Genomic DNA, 13,484 nt, shown 5'->3' with positions numbered 1-13,484 from the left:
ATGATTTAAAAGTAGAATACAATGATCCACATAAATTTGCCTCAAAATTGCGTGGTTTTCATTTTACTTTGCGAACTAACACTTTCGGCTATTTATGAGAGTCAAAAATTTGACTCCCATAATCCTATTTTACAAAAAACGGTTCCAAACGTTTTTCAAAGACCAACTCGAACGATCCAAGAAAACGTGTTCCTTTAAGCTTGCTTATTGATGCAAATTGTGACCGAGTCGAAGCACAATAAGTCCTCAAAAAATAATTAAAAAAATTACAGTTTTTGAGGTAACTTATTTTAGGAGATTAGTGTGAATAATGCAGGGTTGTATCATAAAGTATTTTCAACTTTAAAAAAAGCCACCCTGTGACTTGTGTTTGGTGGCACTGGTAGTTGGATGGTATTGTCACTGTCTTCATTTTGCAGAGGACATAGCTTTTCATAAAAAAAAATAATATTGGTTAATACAACCGATGGGGAAATTTTTAACCATCAACAGATCATCCGATCGATTTGCGAGAGCATGTACAATTTGGGAAATTACTCATCACGTGATGTTGTTTCGTTCCGGACAGTTCACAATAAAGTGCGCCACCAAGCGTTTGCTAAAGGGTTAATACATTTCTTTGCGAGTGTTTTGGGAAACGATAAAGAGGCCTAAACGCACGTTAGTTTGAAGCTGTCCACATGTCCACATGGAATACGGGGTACTGCCTCGTCTATATTCTTCACATGGCAAACTCGGATGGCGCACTTTACGTTGCAGTGGACCAAACACACTAACTATTCCGATGAACAGTATTCATACACAATCAAGATCAAAAACAGGAACGAGTGAAGCCCGGTTCATACTTCCTGTTTCATTGCGTCACAAAGGGAAATGGAGCGCGTACCGATTGTTGCGTCACCGAAATTCGCTTCTAATTCGCATTCGCAGGAAGTATGAACCGGGCTTAAAGCGTTGGACGAATCTATTTAACACTCCCTTACAGTCACCCATCAACCAGTTAGACAATTTTTAAATGCTTGATACCGTTTCTACTTAGTATTGCTACGTACTATTTTAAATTGTGGGCCACGAAATCAAAGGCAAAGAAAACGCGTTTTTGAGATGTCGCATAAAATCCGGAGCGATTATGTCCAGACAGAAAGAATAATCCCTTGTAGGCTTACACACGTTGAAGTCTTGAGGAGATACAGTGATATATGTATCCACAAGCGCAGTACTTCGGAGTGAAATGTGTTCTCAATATGAGAACACACTATTCGAAGCTGTTCTGCTTTGTATACAGTTTTCAATGCCATTTGATTTGCAAAGCCGTATTGAAACCTTTAAACATAAACACGATTTAAACGTACAGATTGTACAGTAATGCTCTGGAACCCAAATCAATCACACTAGTCATCATGAAAGTCTCTTTGTATAACTATTGAAACTTATGAGAACGTTTGCCCAATACGAATTCATTCAGCAGCCAATAAGTTCAAACCGCATGCAAACATCGTAGACCCACCCAGACGGCCTGATGCGGATGTATCTACATCGGATCATACCAACTGATGGTGCTGACTCGACGGAGACTCGTACGTCTTTCTTGTCAGATCCATTCGAAAAGTGGTACTGTGCAAGAAAAGACAAACATACACACATTCAACATATCAAATCAATTCATAATCATTATCATTTCAATACTTCCTAAAGTATTTTTTAAAGAAGTAAGAAAACAATATTTTACAATGAAAAAGTGGGTATTGAGGCACCATCTGGAAATCGAGGCTTTTCGTGAGATGTCTGATGGACAGACAATGTAACACACAGGAACAAGTATACAAGGACCGACAGGTACAAAACACTTGCCACTATTGGTAATTACTCAACATAACTATGAGCATAAAACCCTACTTGGTAGTGGGAAATGGAGAGCTGTTGATAGCACAAAACATTTTGACAAACGGCTCCCTCTGAAGTAACGTAATAGTTTCTCACTAAAATGTTTGAATTCATATGATAGCACATAATTACATGTGTGACATGAGCGGTTTTTTTTTTCATTCATTATTCTCCCGCAACTTCGACGACCAATATTGAGGTCAAATTTTCACAGGTTTGTTATTTGATGATGCATATATGTTGAAATATACCGAGTAAGAAGACTGCTCTTTGACAATTATTACCAAAGGCTTACAGTGCCTTTCAACATAAAATAGTAGGACAATGAAATAAAAAACAGTGTTGATAACAATAACAATATAATGATTGCGGACCTATTTTGTTTCCATTAAAATCTCATTATATTTGCCTTATAGCCGACATCAAATTTAGAAGTGTGTATAATCAATGGCAGATAGTTGGTCTATAAAGAGAACCTATTAAAACCTTTGACGAGATACGTCAACTACCATAGAACTTAACCTTTGGTAAATTGTCATAGACCAGTCGTCTTACTTTGTGTTTCTCAGCATAATTTATTCACATAATTACAAACCTGTGAAAATTTGAACTCAATTGGTCGTCGAAGTTGCCAGATAATAATGGAATGAAATCAACCTGGTCACACGAATTTTAGTGAGAAAGAACTAACCTTCTCGAAAACGACGTTACTTCAGTTGGAGCCGTTTCTCACAACGTTTTATACTATCAACATCTCTACATTGATCGCCAAAAAGAAAGTTTTATGCTAACAATTAGTTTGAGCAATTACCAACAGGATCAGTGCATTTTAGCAACATTCAATAAACTTTTAGAGTTGGGACTTGACGATGATTGCTAGAATAAACCATTCTTTGACTGATTGTCATTCTCTGTTCAATTAACTTTAACATTATTTTTACAAACAAAGAAAGGAACTATAATATCACGAAACTCCTACCTTGTTCCGCCCGTCGTCTTCGTTGACTATGTCAGTCCACGTCACGCCATCATCACTGTAACTCAGATAGAAGTGAGCTACATATCCGTTACCTCCGTTACGGCCCTGTACGATTATGGCATAGAGGTCTTCCATACGACCCATGTCAACCTGAATCCATCTGGCGGTGGTCTTCTTGCCACACCACGAACCTGTGAACATCGGGGGGGGGGGGGGGGGGAGATATCACGTAGGCAAAATTGTTGAATCGATCATGCCGTTGAATACTAACTCCTCGGAGTTTATGGGGATATTGATTATGATTTGTTTTGAATGATAGAACTTGATTGGTATCTGGTCGAACGATTCGTAGTACTACACACATAAATAAATACCAACTATACCAAATAAATAATGCCAAGCGTGATTTCGGTTTAAAGGGGGCCTAATGGCCCATTGTTTGATTAGGTTAAAACAGATAATAATGGTCACAACAACAAATTGAAGTCGGATTGTCTGTCATTTGGATTCTTTCAGAATTAAAACACCACACAAGTTGCGAATGCGAACAGAGTATGTAAAGACTCCCGCCCCAGCCAGCTCCCATCGCAACTTATGGACCCGAGTCGAGGATCCTTCTCTATTTCATCGCTGCGTTTAAGAATAGGCAAGGTAAACACAATTCATTAATTACTTACTACTTGCATTGTTTTTCATATTTTGCGTAGTCAACACTATTTTTAGTATAAAGCGCTATTAAAATGTAATCAATATTATTATTTTTACAATTTGCGATGTCGCAAACAATTTATCGCGTTGCCACTACGATCACACACATAGTTCTGACGAGTCGCAAATATTGCCATAAACATATGTTTGCCACATAGCTGGACATTAATAAACACACTGGCAAACAAAACTAGACATTAAGTGTTTGTGAACAAACACGAAGCTGTTCCGTGTTGTTTTGCTTGGATTATGTGCTTCATTGCCCAAGGAATATATAACTGAAAAAAGGTTTCAAAAAAGTTGTGTTGCTCTTGTTATAAGGTCTTACTTCCCGGTTGACCCGTAAGTAAAGGTCAACATGGGCCCACAGCTACCAAAGATTAATCTGCAATGCCAAGGAGTCTATAAAATCGGTTGTGTAGATCTTGATATATAGTCCCACTTCCAGTTGACCCAGAAGAAGAGGTCAACTTGGGGTCACAGTTTAACAAAGCTAATATTTATTGCCTATCAATCTATAACTGAAGTTTGAACATTAGCTTTGTACTTTTTAGATATGGTCTCACTTCCGGTTGACCCGGAAGTAAAGGTCAACATGGGGTCAAAGTTGTTTCAAACTAATCTTGAATGCCCAAGGAGTCTATAACTGAACGAAAATTGATAGTTTGTTGTATAGTTCTTGAAATATGGTCCCACTTCCGGTTGACCAGGAAGTAGGGGTCAACTTGAGGTCACGGTTTTTCAAAGTTAATATTTTATGCCTAAGGAGCTTATAACTGACAAAAATTTGAAAATCTGCTGTATAGTTCTTGAGATATGGTCCCACTTCCGGTTGACGCGGAAGTAGAGGTCAACTTGAGGTCACAGTTTTTTCAAATTAATCTCCAACCCCAAGGAGTCTTTAAAGAACAAACAGTTGAAAAGTCGGCCGTAAAGTTATTGAGATATGATGCTGCAAAGATTTCCTAATTAATATGCAAATGAGGGTCACTGGTGGTTAATTAATAAATAATTTTAATAAGTTTTATGACAGGAATTAAGCTAAACATCCTAAAGCTTCCGTTCGATATTATTTTACGTGTTTAAAAACACATATTAATTTGATTTGTAGGATACTCCTTTTTTTTTCCTACTCCTGCCGATAGGGGGCGCTCTTATGAGACATTTCAATTGCACGATTTCTGCACCGCAATGTCTGTATCTGACTCTGTATTTGTATGTGTACGTCGCAGAGACCAAAACTGTCACAAAATGTCAAGCTATAATTTCCCCTATAGAACACGGCCCAGTTTTATGGCTCTGTCTGCTTCAACCAAACTCTGCCCATTTGTTATACAACCACCATTCTCCGCTTACTGTGTAGGCGCTGAAATATCTGTGCAATTAGTTCAAAGCAAAGATTACACATGATAAGTTTCCCCGCGCACAAGCAAACATATCCCTGCTAAGCTGTGAAATATGCTTTATGTAAGCGATAATATCCGCGCTTCTGATGTGTCAATTCTTTGCTTACGCAGTGAAGCAGAGTCAAATTGGACCAGTTTCAAAAGATTTCCCCTCATGTACTGACAATCTTTTTTGACTTTACATGTTTGAAGTGTAGGCCTCACCAAACCTACTTACAGGGCAAAAATTACATGGTTCTCATGACCACCAAAGTCTGCGCTTACGATCACCATTTTCCGCTTACTGTGATGTGCATGCTTGGAAAATATTGTGCGAGCTTGGAAGCACACAAACAAAAGAAATCCCTGCTATAAGCAGTCTATTTCGCTTGACGTAAGCGCATAATTCAATGCTTCTGCAGAGCACTGAATCTTTTTCATTAAGCAAGTTCCCATCATGACTCGACTAGTCGCACCTCAAACCTAACTACGACACTTGTCGCGATAAAATACAGATTCTCAAGATTTGTGCCGCTATGTGCCGCAAGGGCAATATTAATTATGTTGCGAATGGGTGACTAGTGAATTTTACTACTCGACTAGTTGCACCTCAAACCTGACTACGACACTTGTCGAGATAAAATACGGATTCTCAAGATTTGTACCGCTATGTGCCGCAAGGGCAATATTAATTATGTTGCGAATGGGTGTGACTAGTGAAATTTACTACTCGACTAGTCGCACTTCAAACCTAACTACGACACTTGTCAAGATAAAGTACGGATTCTCAAGATTTGTGCCGCTATGCCGCAAGGGCAATATAAATTATGTTGCGAATAGTAGTAAGCAACACAACTGGTTCACCAAACAGGTAGTCGGGACAAATTTGTAATTATGTTGCGAATGGGTGTGACTAGTGAAATTTACTACTCGACTTGTGAATCCAGGTGATGTTCTGCTCAATTTCTGCAATTTTGTAAAGCAAAATGTGTTGCCTGTTTATTATAAGCAGCTCTATAAAACTGAGCCACTCAACCACCAGAGAAACGTCAGCATAATAAAATCCCTGCTTTTGTATTCCTGTCAAAGAGTTTTTGTTTGTCATGGTCTAATTTCCGAACGTAACGAGAAATACTGGAATTAGTTTAGGCAAATAGTCCCCGGCGCGAACAAGGTGACTTTACCCGTAAATAATTCCAAATCCCGGGCGGTCTATTTTCGTCGTCCACGCTCGTCGCCTGAAATGAACCCGGTCCACGACGCACCATGCTCAGGCTTGTCAAATTTTGGGAACAAGTTTAGACTTGTGCTAGTCGGTGACCGTAAGAAATCAAGTTTTACGCCGTACCCATGATCTTTGAAAAAACTTCCCCGGAAACACAGTTTTTTTTTTAATAATTACACTATTTCTATAAGTTCTGATGCTTTTTAAATGACCATCAATACAATATATCTTAATCTAAAGCAGTTTTGGGAAGTGTACAACATGTAATTTAATTTTAATCGAATAAATTATGTTTCCGAAAGCTGGGTTTGTTTACACTTCAAGAGCCATTGTGTTTGTGCACAGACACAAAACGTGCAATACATGACGTCATGGTGACGTCGTCCAGAATTTTATGTCGGAAATCACATTAACAGGACCTGACAAGTGTATATATAGCTGAAAAAAGTTTAAGGATCGGCGGTCTACTTTTGGAGAAATGGTGTTAACTAGGTTTGCTAATTAAATATTCATAAGCTTAATTACGGCTTATTAATTAAAAAAATAATATTTTTTTACGATAAGAATTAAGCTTATGTTCTAAGCTTCAATTTGGTATAATAAACTCACTCTTTCGTATTATGGTTTAGGAGATTAGGCTGCCACAAAAACGTGTACAAACGCTATGGGATTTAGGGGAGAAACAAAGAATAATAATAAAAACAATAAAAATCTAGACGAAAACAATACCTGTTCAGACGGACGGTCGGAACAGCTAATTAATGAAAAATCTTTGTCACCGCAAAGATTTTTGCGAAGGTGTCCAGAACACGTTACTTGACATCGCAACATTAGTTTCGTAAAAATAATGATGTCATTATAAGATCCATCATAACGAAGGGAATGAGTTCCTTTTGTCAATGAAGATAAATAATGACATTAAACCTAAAATCCTCTTATACTTACTTTCGCCGTTAAACCGGGCGAGTGTTGGCCCGTAGTTTGTGTAGTCGTTATTTGAGACGTTATTCGCAGTGATCTGACTATCAGCTATGGCACCGCTTTCCATACCGAGACCGCAATCTGGGTGTTCAAATGCAGAAAAAATGTAAATATACATTTTGTATGGATAATAAAATTATTAAAACAAAATTAAAAAACAAATAGAGATTGAGAGTTTGTGAACAAACTCAAAGTGTTCGGTTTCCGGGAGTAAAAGCCTGGATTAAAAAACAATTATTACACCTTGCTTTGTTCTCAAGATTTGTAATAAATGATTCAAATTGCAAAAACTGTCAAAACAACACGATTACGTCATCTTGTAAAAGTGTATGTTTGGTGACGTCATCGATAATATTTGTTTTAAACCAGACCTTTGCCAGACATGTATGCTGTGGTGGTAAAGCATCAAAGGATGTATATTTCAACCTAAAAGGCAACAAACAACGCCCTTTCAAATCATTTCACAGTCACTTCCGGTTTAAACAGGTCAAAGGGTCAACGAAAGTTCACAAACATATCCATTTCTGTAAAGTACGTAAAGCCCTTTCATATGTTGTATAGATTGTCAAAATAGCTTATGTAGTTTAGGAAATATGAACTTAGGAAATATTGACGACTGTAGAAAAGACTGTAAGGGGCATGTATGTTTTAACCGCCTTGAACGAAGACTATTCTTCATGAGGCTTTTTCGCGCTCTATGGATGATCACTGGAGCGTGACTCTGCTGAACCGCTAATACACTACACGTTGTGTGTATGCCTACGTGCAATGTTTATGCACATACCAATGGGGATTTACGTTGCTCTTTAGACGTGAATTTTGAAATTTTCAACCTCTCTTTTGAGCCGGAAGACAACATCAAAATGGGGTTATGTCTGTGGGGCGTTTACGGAGTTTTCAATGACAATTCCGATGATGTTTCGATTGTACGAATTCGTCATGTAGATCAAAAGTTATAATTTTTTGAAATAATATACTTTGAATTTTCATAACTCAATAATGGATGACGTCATCATAACGTAACTACACATTTTTCTTCTCCTAATAAACATCTAACTATGTGTGAAGTTTCAAGTTCATACGAATTTTGAAAAGATGTTTTTGTTAGGGGACAAGGGACGTAGAGAAGAAGAAGAAGAGGAAGAAGAAGAAGTATGAACTAGAGATTGAGAGTTTGTGAACAAACTCAAGGTGTTCGGTTTCCGGGAGTAAAAACCCGGATTAAAAAACAAATATTACACCTTGCTTTGTTCTCAAGATTTGTAATAAATGATTCAAATGGCAAAAACTGTCAAAACAATATGATTACGTCATCTTGTAAAAGTGTATGTTTGGTGACGTCATCGGTAGTATTTGTTTTAAACCAGACCTTTGCCAGACATGTATGCTGTGGTGGTAAAGCATCAAAGGATGTATATTTCAACCTAAAAGGCAACAAACAACGCCCTTTCCAATCATTTCACAGTCACTTCCGGTTTAAACAGGTCAAAAGGTCAACGAAAGTTCACCAACATATCCATTTCTGTAAAGTACGTAAAGCCCTTTCATATGATGTATAGATTGTCAAAATAGCTTATGTAGTTTAGGAAATATGAACTTAGGAAATATTGACGACTGTAGAAAAGACTGTAAGGGGCATGTATGTTTTAACCGCCTAGAACGAAGGCTATTCTTCATGAAGCTTTTTCGCGCTCTATGGATGATCACTGGAGCGTGACTCTGCTGAACCGCTAATACACTACACGTTGTGTGTATGCCTACGTGCGATGTTTATGCACATACCAATGGGGATTTACGTTGTTCTTTAGACGTGAATTTTGAAATTTTTAACCTCTCTTTTGAGCCGGAAGACAACATCAAAATGGGGTTATGTCTGTGGGGCGTTTACGGAGTTTTCAATGACAATTCCGATGATGTTTCGATTGTAAGAATCCCTCATGTAGATCAAAAGTTATGAATTTTTGAAATATTAAACTTTGAATTTTCATAACTCAATAATGGATGACGTCATCATGACGTAACTACACATTTTTCTTCTCCTAATGAACATCTAACTATGTGTGAAGTTTCAAGTTCATACAAATTTTGAAAAGATGTTTTTGTTAGGGGACAAGGGACGTAGAGAAGAAGAAGAAGAAGTATGAATAAAATAAAAAAACGAACAAAAATAAGAGGTGTTCCGGGCTGTTGGCCCGAACACCTAAAAATAGTATCAAGTGCTTTAAAGTCCTACATCGATTTGAAGACACACTGAGCTTTTTTAATGGAAACTACAGATGTTCATTCCCGTGGTTGTATCACTATGGTGCATTTGACCAACCTGCTCGTTAACTTGACAAAGCTTGTTCACAACAGCATAGTAAACTATCAGAAAACACAATTCTTGTTAATCCCTTAATAAATTCCCGTATGGAATTTGTGCTTATCTGACAATGTGTTGTTGCTTTAAGACAAGGTAGGATTAAACGTTGCTCAACAAAATCGTACTTACTGTTAGATGTGGTTGTTGCAATAGTTTTGGTTGCTGCAACTGTGGTTGTTGTTGCTTCAGCAGTGGTCGTGGTTGGTGCTGCGGTGGTGGTGATTGGTGCTGCCCTAGTTATGGTTGGTGCTGCCGTGGTTGTGGTTGCTGCAGCAGTGGTCGTGGTTGCTGCGGTTGATGATACTGTAGCTATCTAAAACACGGGATACAGTTTTGATGTAGTTAGTTTCGAGCCCCGAAACTTCAGAACAATTAAGCAAAATGTACAAGTCCTCTTTTTCCACGTCATTGTTAATACTAAAGCCGATTGTGGATTAATTTGGACTCCGTGATTAAAATAACATATCCCACATCCGCCAAAGCCTTGTAAAGCAACGTACAACTGAACATAATGTAGTTTTAGAACAGCAAACCTATCTATAGCTATATACCATTCAAAACATTAAGCGTTCTCAAAAATCCTATAGAGCAACCAACCTATCTTTTGTGTTAAAGGCAGTGGACACTATTGGTAACTACTCAAAATAATTATTAGCATAAAACCTTTCTTGGTGACGAGTAATGGGGAGAGGTTGATAGTATAAAACATTGTGAGAAACGGCTCCCTCTGAAGTGCCATAGTTTTCGAGAAAGAAGTACTTTTCCACGAATTTGATTTCGAGACCTCAGATTTAGAACTTGAGGTCTCGAAATCAACCATCTAAACGCACACAACTTCGTGTGACAAGGGTGCTTTTTCTTTCATTATTATCTCGCAAGTTCGATGACCGATTGCGCTCAAATTTTGTTATTTTATGTTTATGTTGAGATACACCAACTGTGAAGGCTAGTCTTTGACAATTACCAATAGTGTCCACTGCCTTCAAACAAAATAATTGATTGGTCTAACTAATTAATTATAAGTAAGCTTTCGTTTTTTAAAGATCGATCAACTAATGGTTGTTGGCGTTTCGTACTAAAGGATGACCCCCCCTTAAGTATGTACAAATTGCATTTGCTGAAGGTGAAATTTATGCCTATATACAAACCTTCTCACCTTAAGAATTTCACCAAAGAGGGATCGTTAACTTTTAAATGACTATGGATTTTTGTTTAATACCACACTCATTATGTATTTAGTAGCAACTGCAGTTTACAAAAACGATTGCCCCCAAACATCATTGTGTTGACAAAATACACACGATGACCCTGCTTTTAAAGCGTCCATAATTTGTTATGCCAAAAAGGTATTATTTTGCTTGTCGTGTAAACAATTTGAAACAACAAAAATTAACTGAAAATCATTATTTACCTTACAATTTGGCATCTGACCCATTTATTCACGTCATTACTTGTGATATTAGCATCACTTTGTGTAATATGTAAATTTACAAGTCGCAAACAACATGTCAGATTTATGTGTCAGCAAGTACTGTCAGCAAAAAGTTTCAGTTGATAACCCAATTTTGTGTTAAGTGGAAGATTATATTCTTCAAGAAGATGCAACTACTTTTTGATATAAATGTTATTACCAAGATTTACCATATTTATTTAATAATGTTCAGCTTTATAAAAATCATGACAAGTTGGTATTTTTTAACTGTGTTTTATAACATCAATCATAATGTCAGTACATTTGCGTGTAGGCATATTTACAAAAAGATGTGTTAAATCTTACTTTGTCCATTGTGGTCTCAAAAACCCATCCATGTATCTTGTTTGAAGAACTGAAGTACGACAAGTTGTCATCTTGCTTGTAACTCTCTGGAAATTCTTGTTTCCTTGCGTTGTTTAGCTGACATATACCACTAGTGTCATCATGATTGAATGACAAACAACGACTGTGCCTCCAGCAGAGCATCATACACTGAATCCGACCGGTCCCTGTTTGACTCAGGAACGAATGACCGACCAATGCGTGGTGTTGGTCGGGCAAAAACATGTTGCCGCAACCAGCCGAGATCGGAGAAACTTTGTGACACCACACTAAGCAAAAGGCCAGTGTGGCTACCACCAGCGCTGTCATCGTTGTATCCCGTTCGTACACCCTTCTGATTAGTCTGTCCAAAGCTGGTCAATGATATACACGACCAGATATACCGACCGTAATTTATTTATAGTAATATTATGTTAGGAACGTCCATTTTGACTGTGGGGTAGGGTCAAACTGGTCGTCTCCTGTTAATTGCTTCCAGCTCGACGTAATCTAGGCCTACTAAGACATTTCCTAGCCGGACTTCCAAAGATGGGATAAGTAACTTTTTACATCAAAACAATAACATTTTGAACACTTGCCCACGCCCCCCTCCCTACCCCCCCCAAAAAAAAAAGATAAAACAAAATAAAACATAAAAAATACAATAGGTTTATACGTCGTCGAGGACATACGTAAGTGCTGATTAATCAACATTAACAAAGCCCAATTCTTTGGCTCTGCTTACCGTAAGCACAGAATCGGCGCTTACGGCAAGCGTATTTCACGAGTTAGCGGCGAATGTTGGCTTCTGCGCGTGCGTACTCCACGTTAGGCATTCTACGCTTACAAGGCTAGCGCAAAAATTGGGCGCTTGCACGTAAGCGCCGATTCTGTGCTTACGGTAAGCAGAGCCATGAAATCGGGCCTCGATGCAAACAAAGTACGTACTTTGTGTACATGATTGTATATAGAATACGACTGTTGAGTTGCGCTGGGGTGCAAGTGCGTGGTTGCGATGGGGCACACCATATCATAGTGGTGATTATTAGCGGGCGATTTTGTTCTCACTGTGTGATTTCCATTTTATTGCGCTGCTAACCGTAAGCACACGAAAAAGAATGCTTACCTTCCGGTGCTTACCGCACGAAAATAAATGATGTCACAATGCAAATCCATGGTAATCGCGCAATATGGCCGCCTACTTGTTTTATGCTAACCTGTGAACTATGCTTGCACATTAGCAAGCTGTTCTGCTACAGTAAGCACGCATAGTAAGCACGTACATTTGCTGAACAATTAACCTTCGCAGCGCTATGAAATTGGTCCCTGGATGATAGTTGGTCGCTGTAAATGGACCGAACCGAAAACGAAGTGTATGTTTCATTAACTAATTGCAATAGGTAAATTGCTGAACAATAACCTTTGCTAACCTGTTAAAGCTACCATGCTGTGATCCCGTCGCTTTCAAATGGTTTGGAATATTGCTACCATGGTAAGGTAGCAAAGTCGATATAATGAAACAAACAGTAGAAGCGGCAAACAAGTTAAGAAGAAGGCCCACACTGATTCGTCATCGCAAGCATGATCTCTCCTTCCATTCGCTTGGTGTTTAGAGATCCATTATATAAACAAATGTAGTTTTATCAAAACAAAAACAAAACAAAAAAATGGAAAAACAGAATTAGCTGTTGCTAACAACTTACAAACCACAACAACCAATGGTATAAATAGTATGACGTTTTGACCCGAAGTGGTAACTAAATAATAATAATAATAATAATAATAATAATAATAAAGAATATTTATAGGGCGCCAAAATCCACCAAAATGAGGTGCTCAAGGCGCACAGGAGGGGGAACCACACACAGCAAGGACAATAAGACAAATATACCAGTTACACATAGGCGAGATTAAACAAAGTGGTTTTCAACTTAACCTTGAAAGTATTGATGTTAGAAATATTGCGGATTTGTAGAGGCAAGTCATTCCAGAGTGTGGGTCCAGCATGGGAAAAAGACCTACGCCCCATGACTTGCTACTCTTAGTAACCTGTAGCATGCATGTATTGGAAGATCGGAGAGATCGCACAGGAGTATAAGCTTTAACCAAAGAAATGTTATATATAGGAGCAGAACCATTAATGCAATGAAAGACAAGCAACAGAA

The 13,484-nt window shown here is 38.1% G+C and overlaps 1 protein-coding gene across 1 annotated transcript; it reads right to left on the bottom strand.

Annotated features, from left to right (window-relative positions):
* Nucleotides 1-521: 521 nt before the first annotated feature.
* On the bottom strand, nucleotides 522-11,649 carry LOC139947373 (uncharacterized). Its single transcript, XM_071945272.1, has 5 exons — nucleotides 11,302-11,649; nucleotides 9,654-9,837; nucleotides 7,127-7,243; nucleotides 2,864-3,054; nucleotides 522-1,614 (listed from the first exon to the last, which is right to left on the bottom strand). The coding sequence occupies exons 1-5, from the start codon at nucleotides 11,647-11,649 to the stop codon at nucleotides 1,462-1,464; spliced, it is 993 nt and encodes a 330-aa protein (XP_071801373.1). The 3' UTR covers nucleotides 522-1,461.
* Nucleotides 11,650-13,484: the final 1,835 nt, after the last annotated feature.

Source organism: Asterias amurensis, chromosome 14 (assembly GCF_032118995.1).
Source record: "Asterias amurensis chromosome 14, ASM3211899v1".
NCBI lineage: Eukaryota > Metazoa > Echinodermata > Asteroidea > Forcipulatida > Asteriidae > Asterias > Asterias amurensis.
Note: the sequence above shows the minus strand (reverse complement) of the source record. Positions and strands in the feature narration are given on the sequence as shown.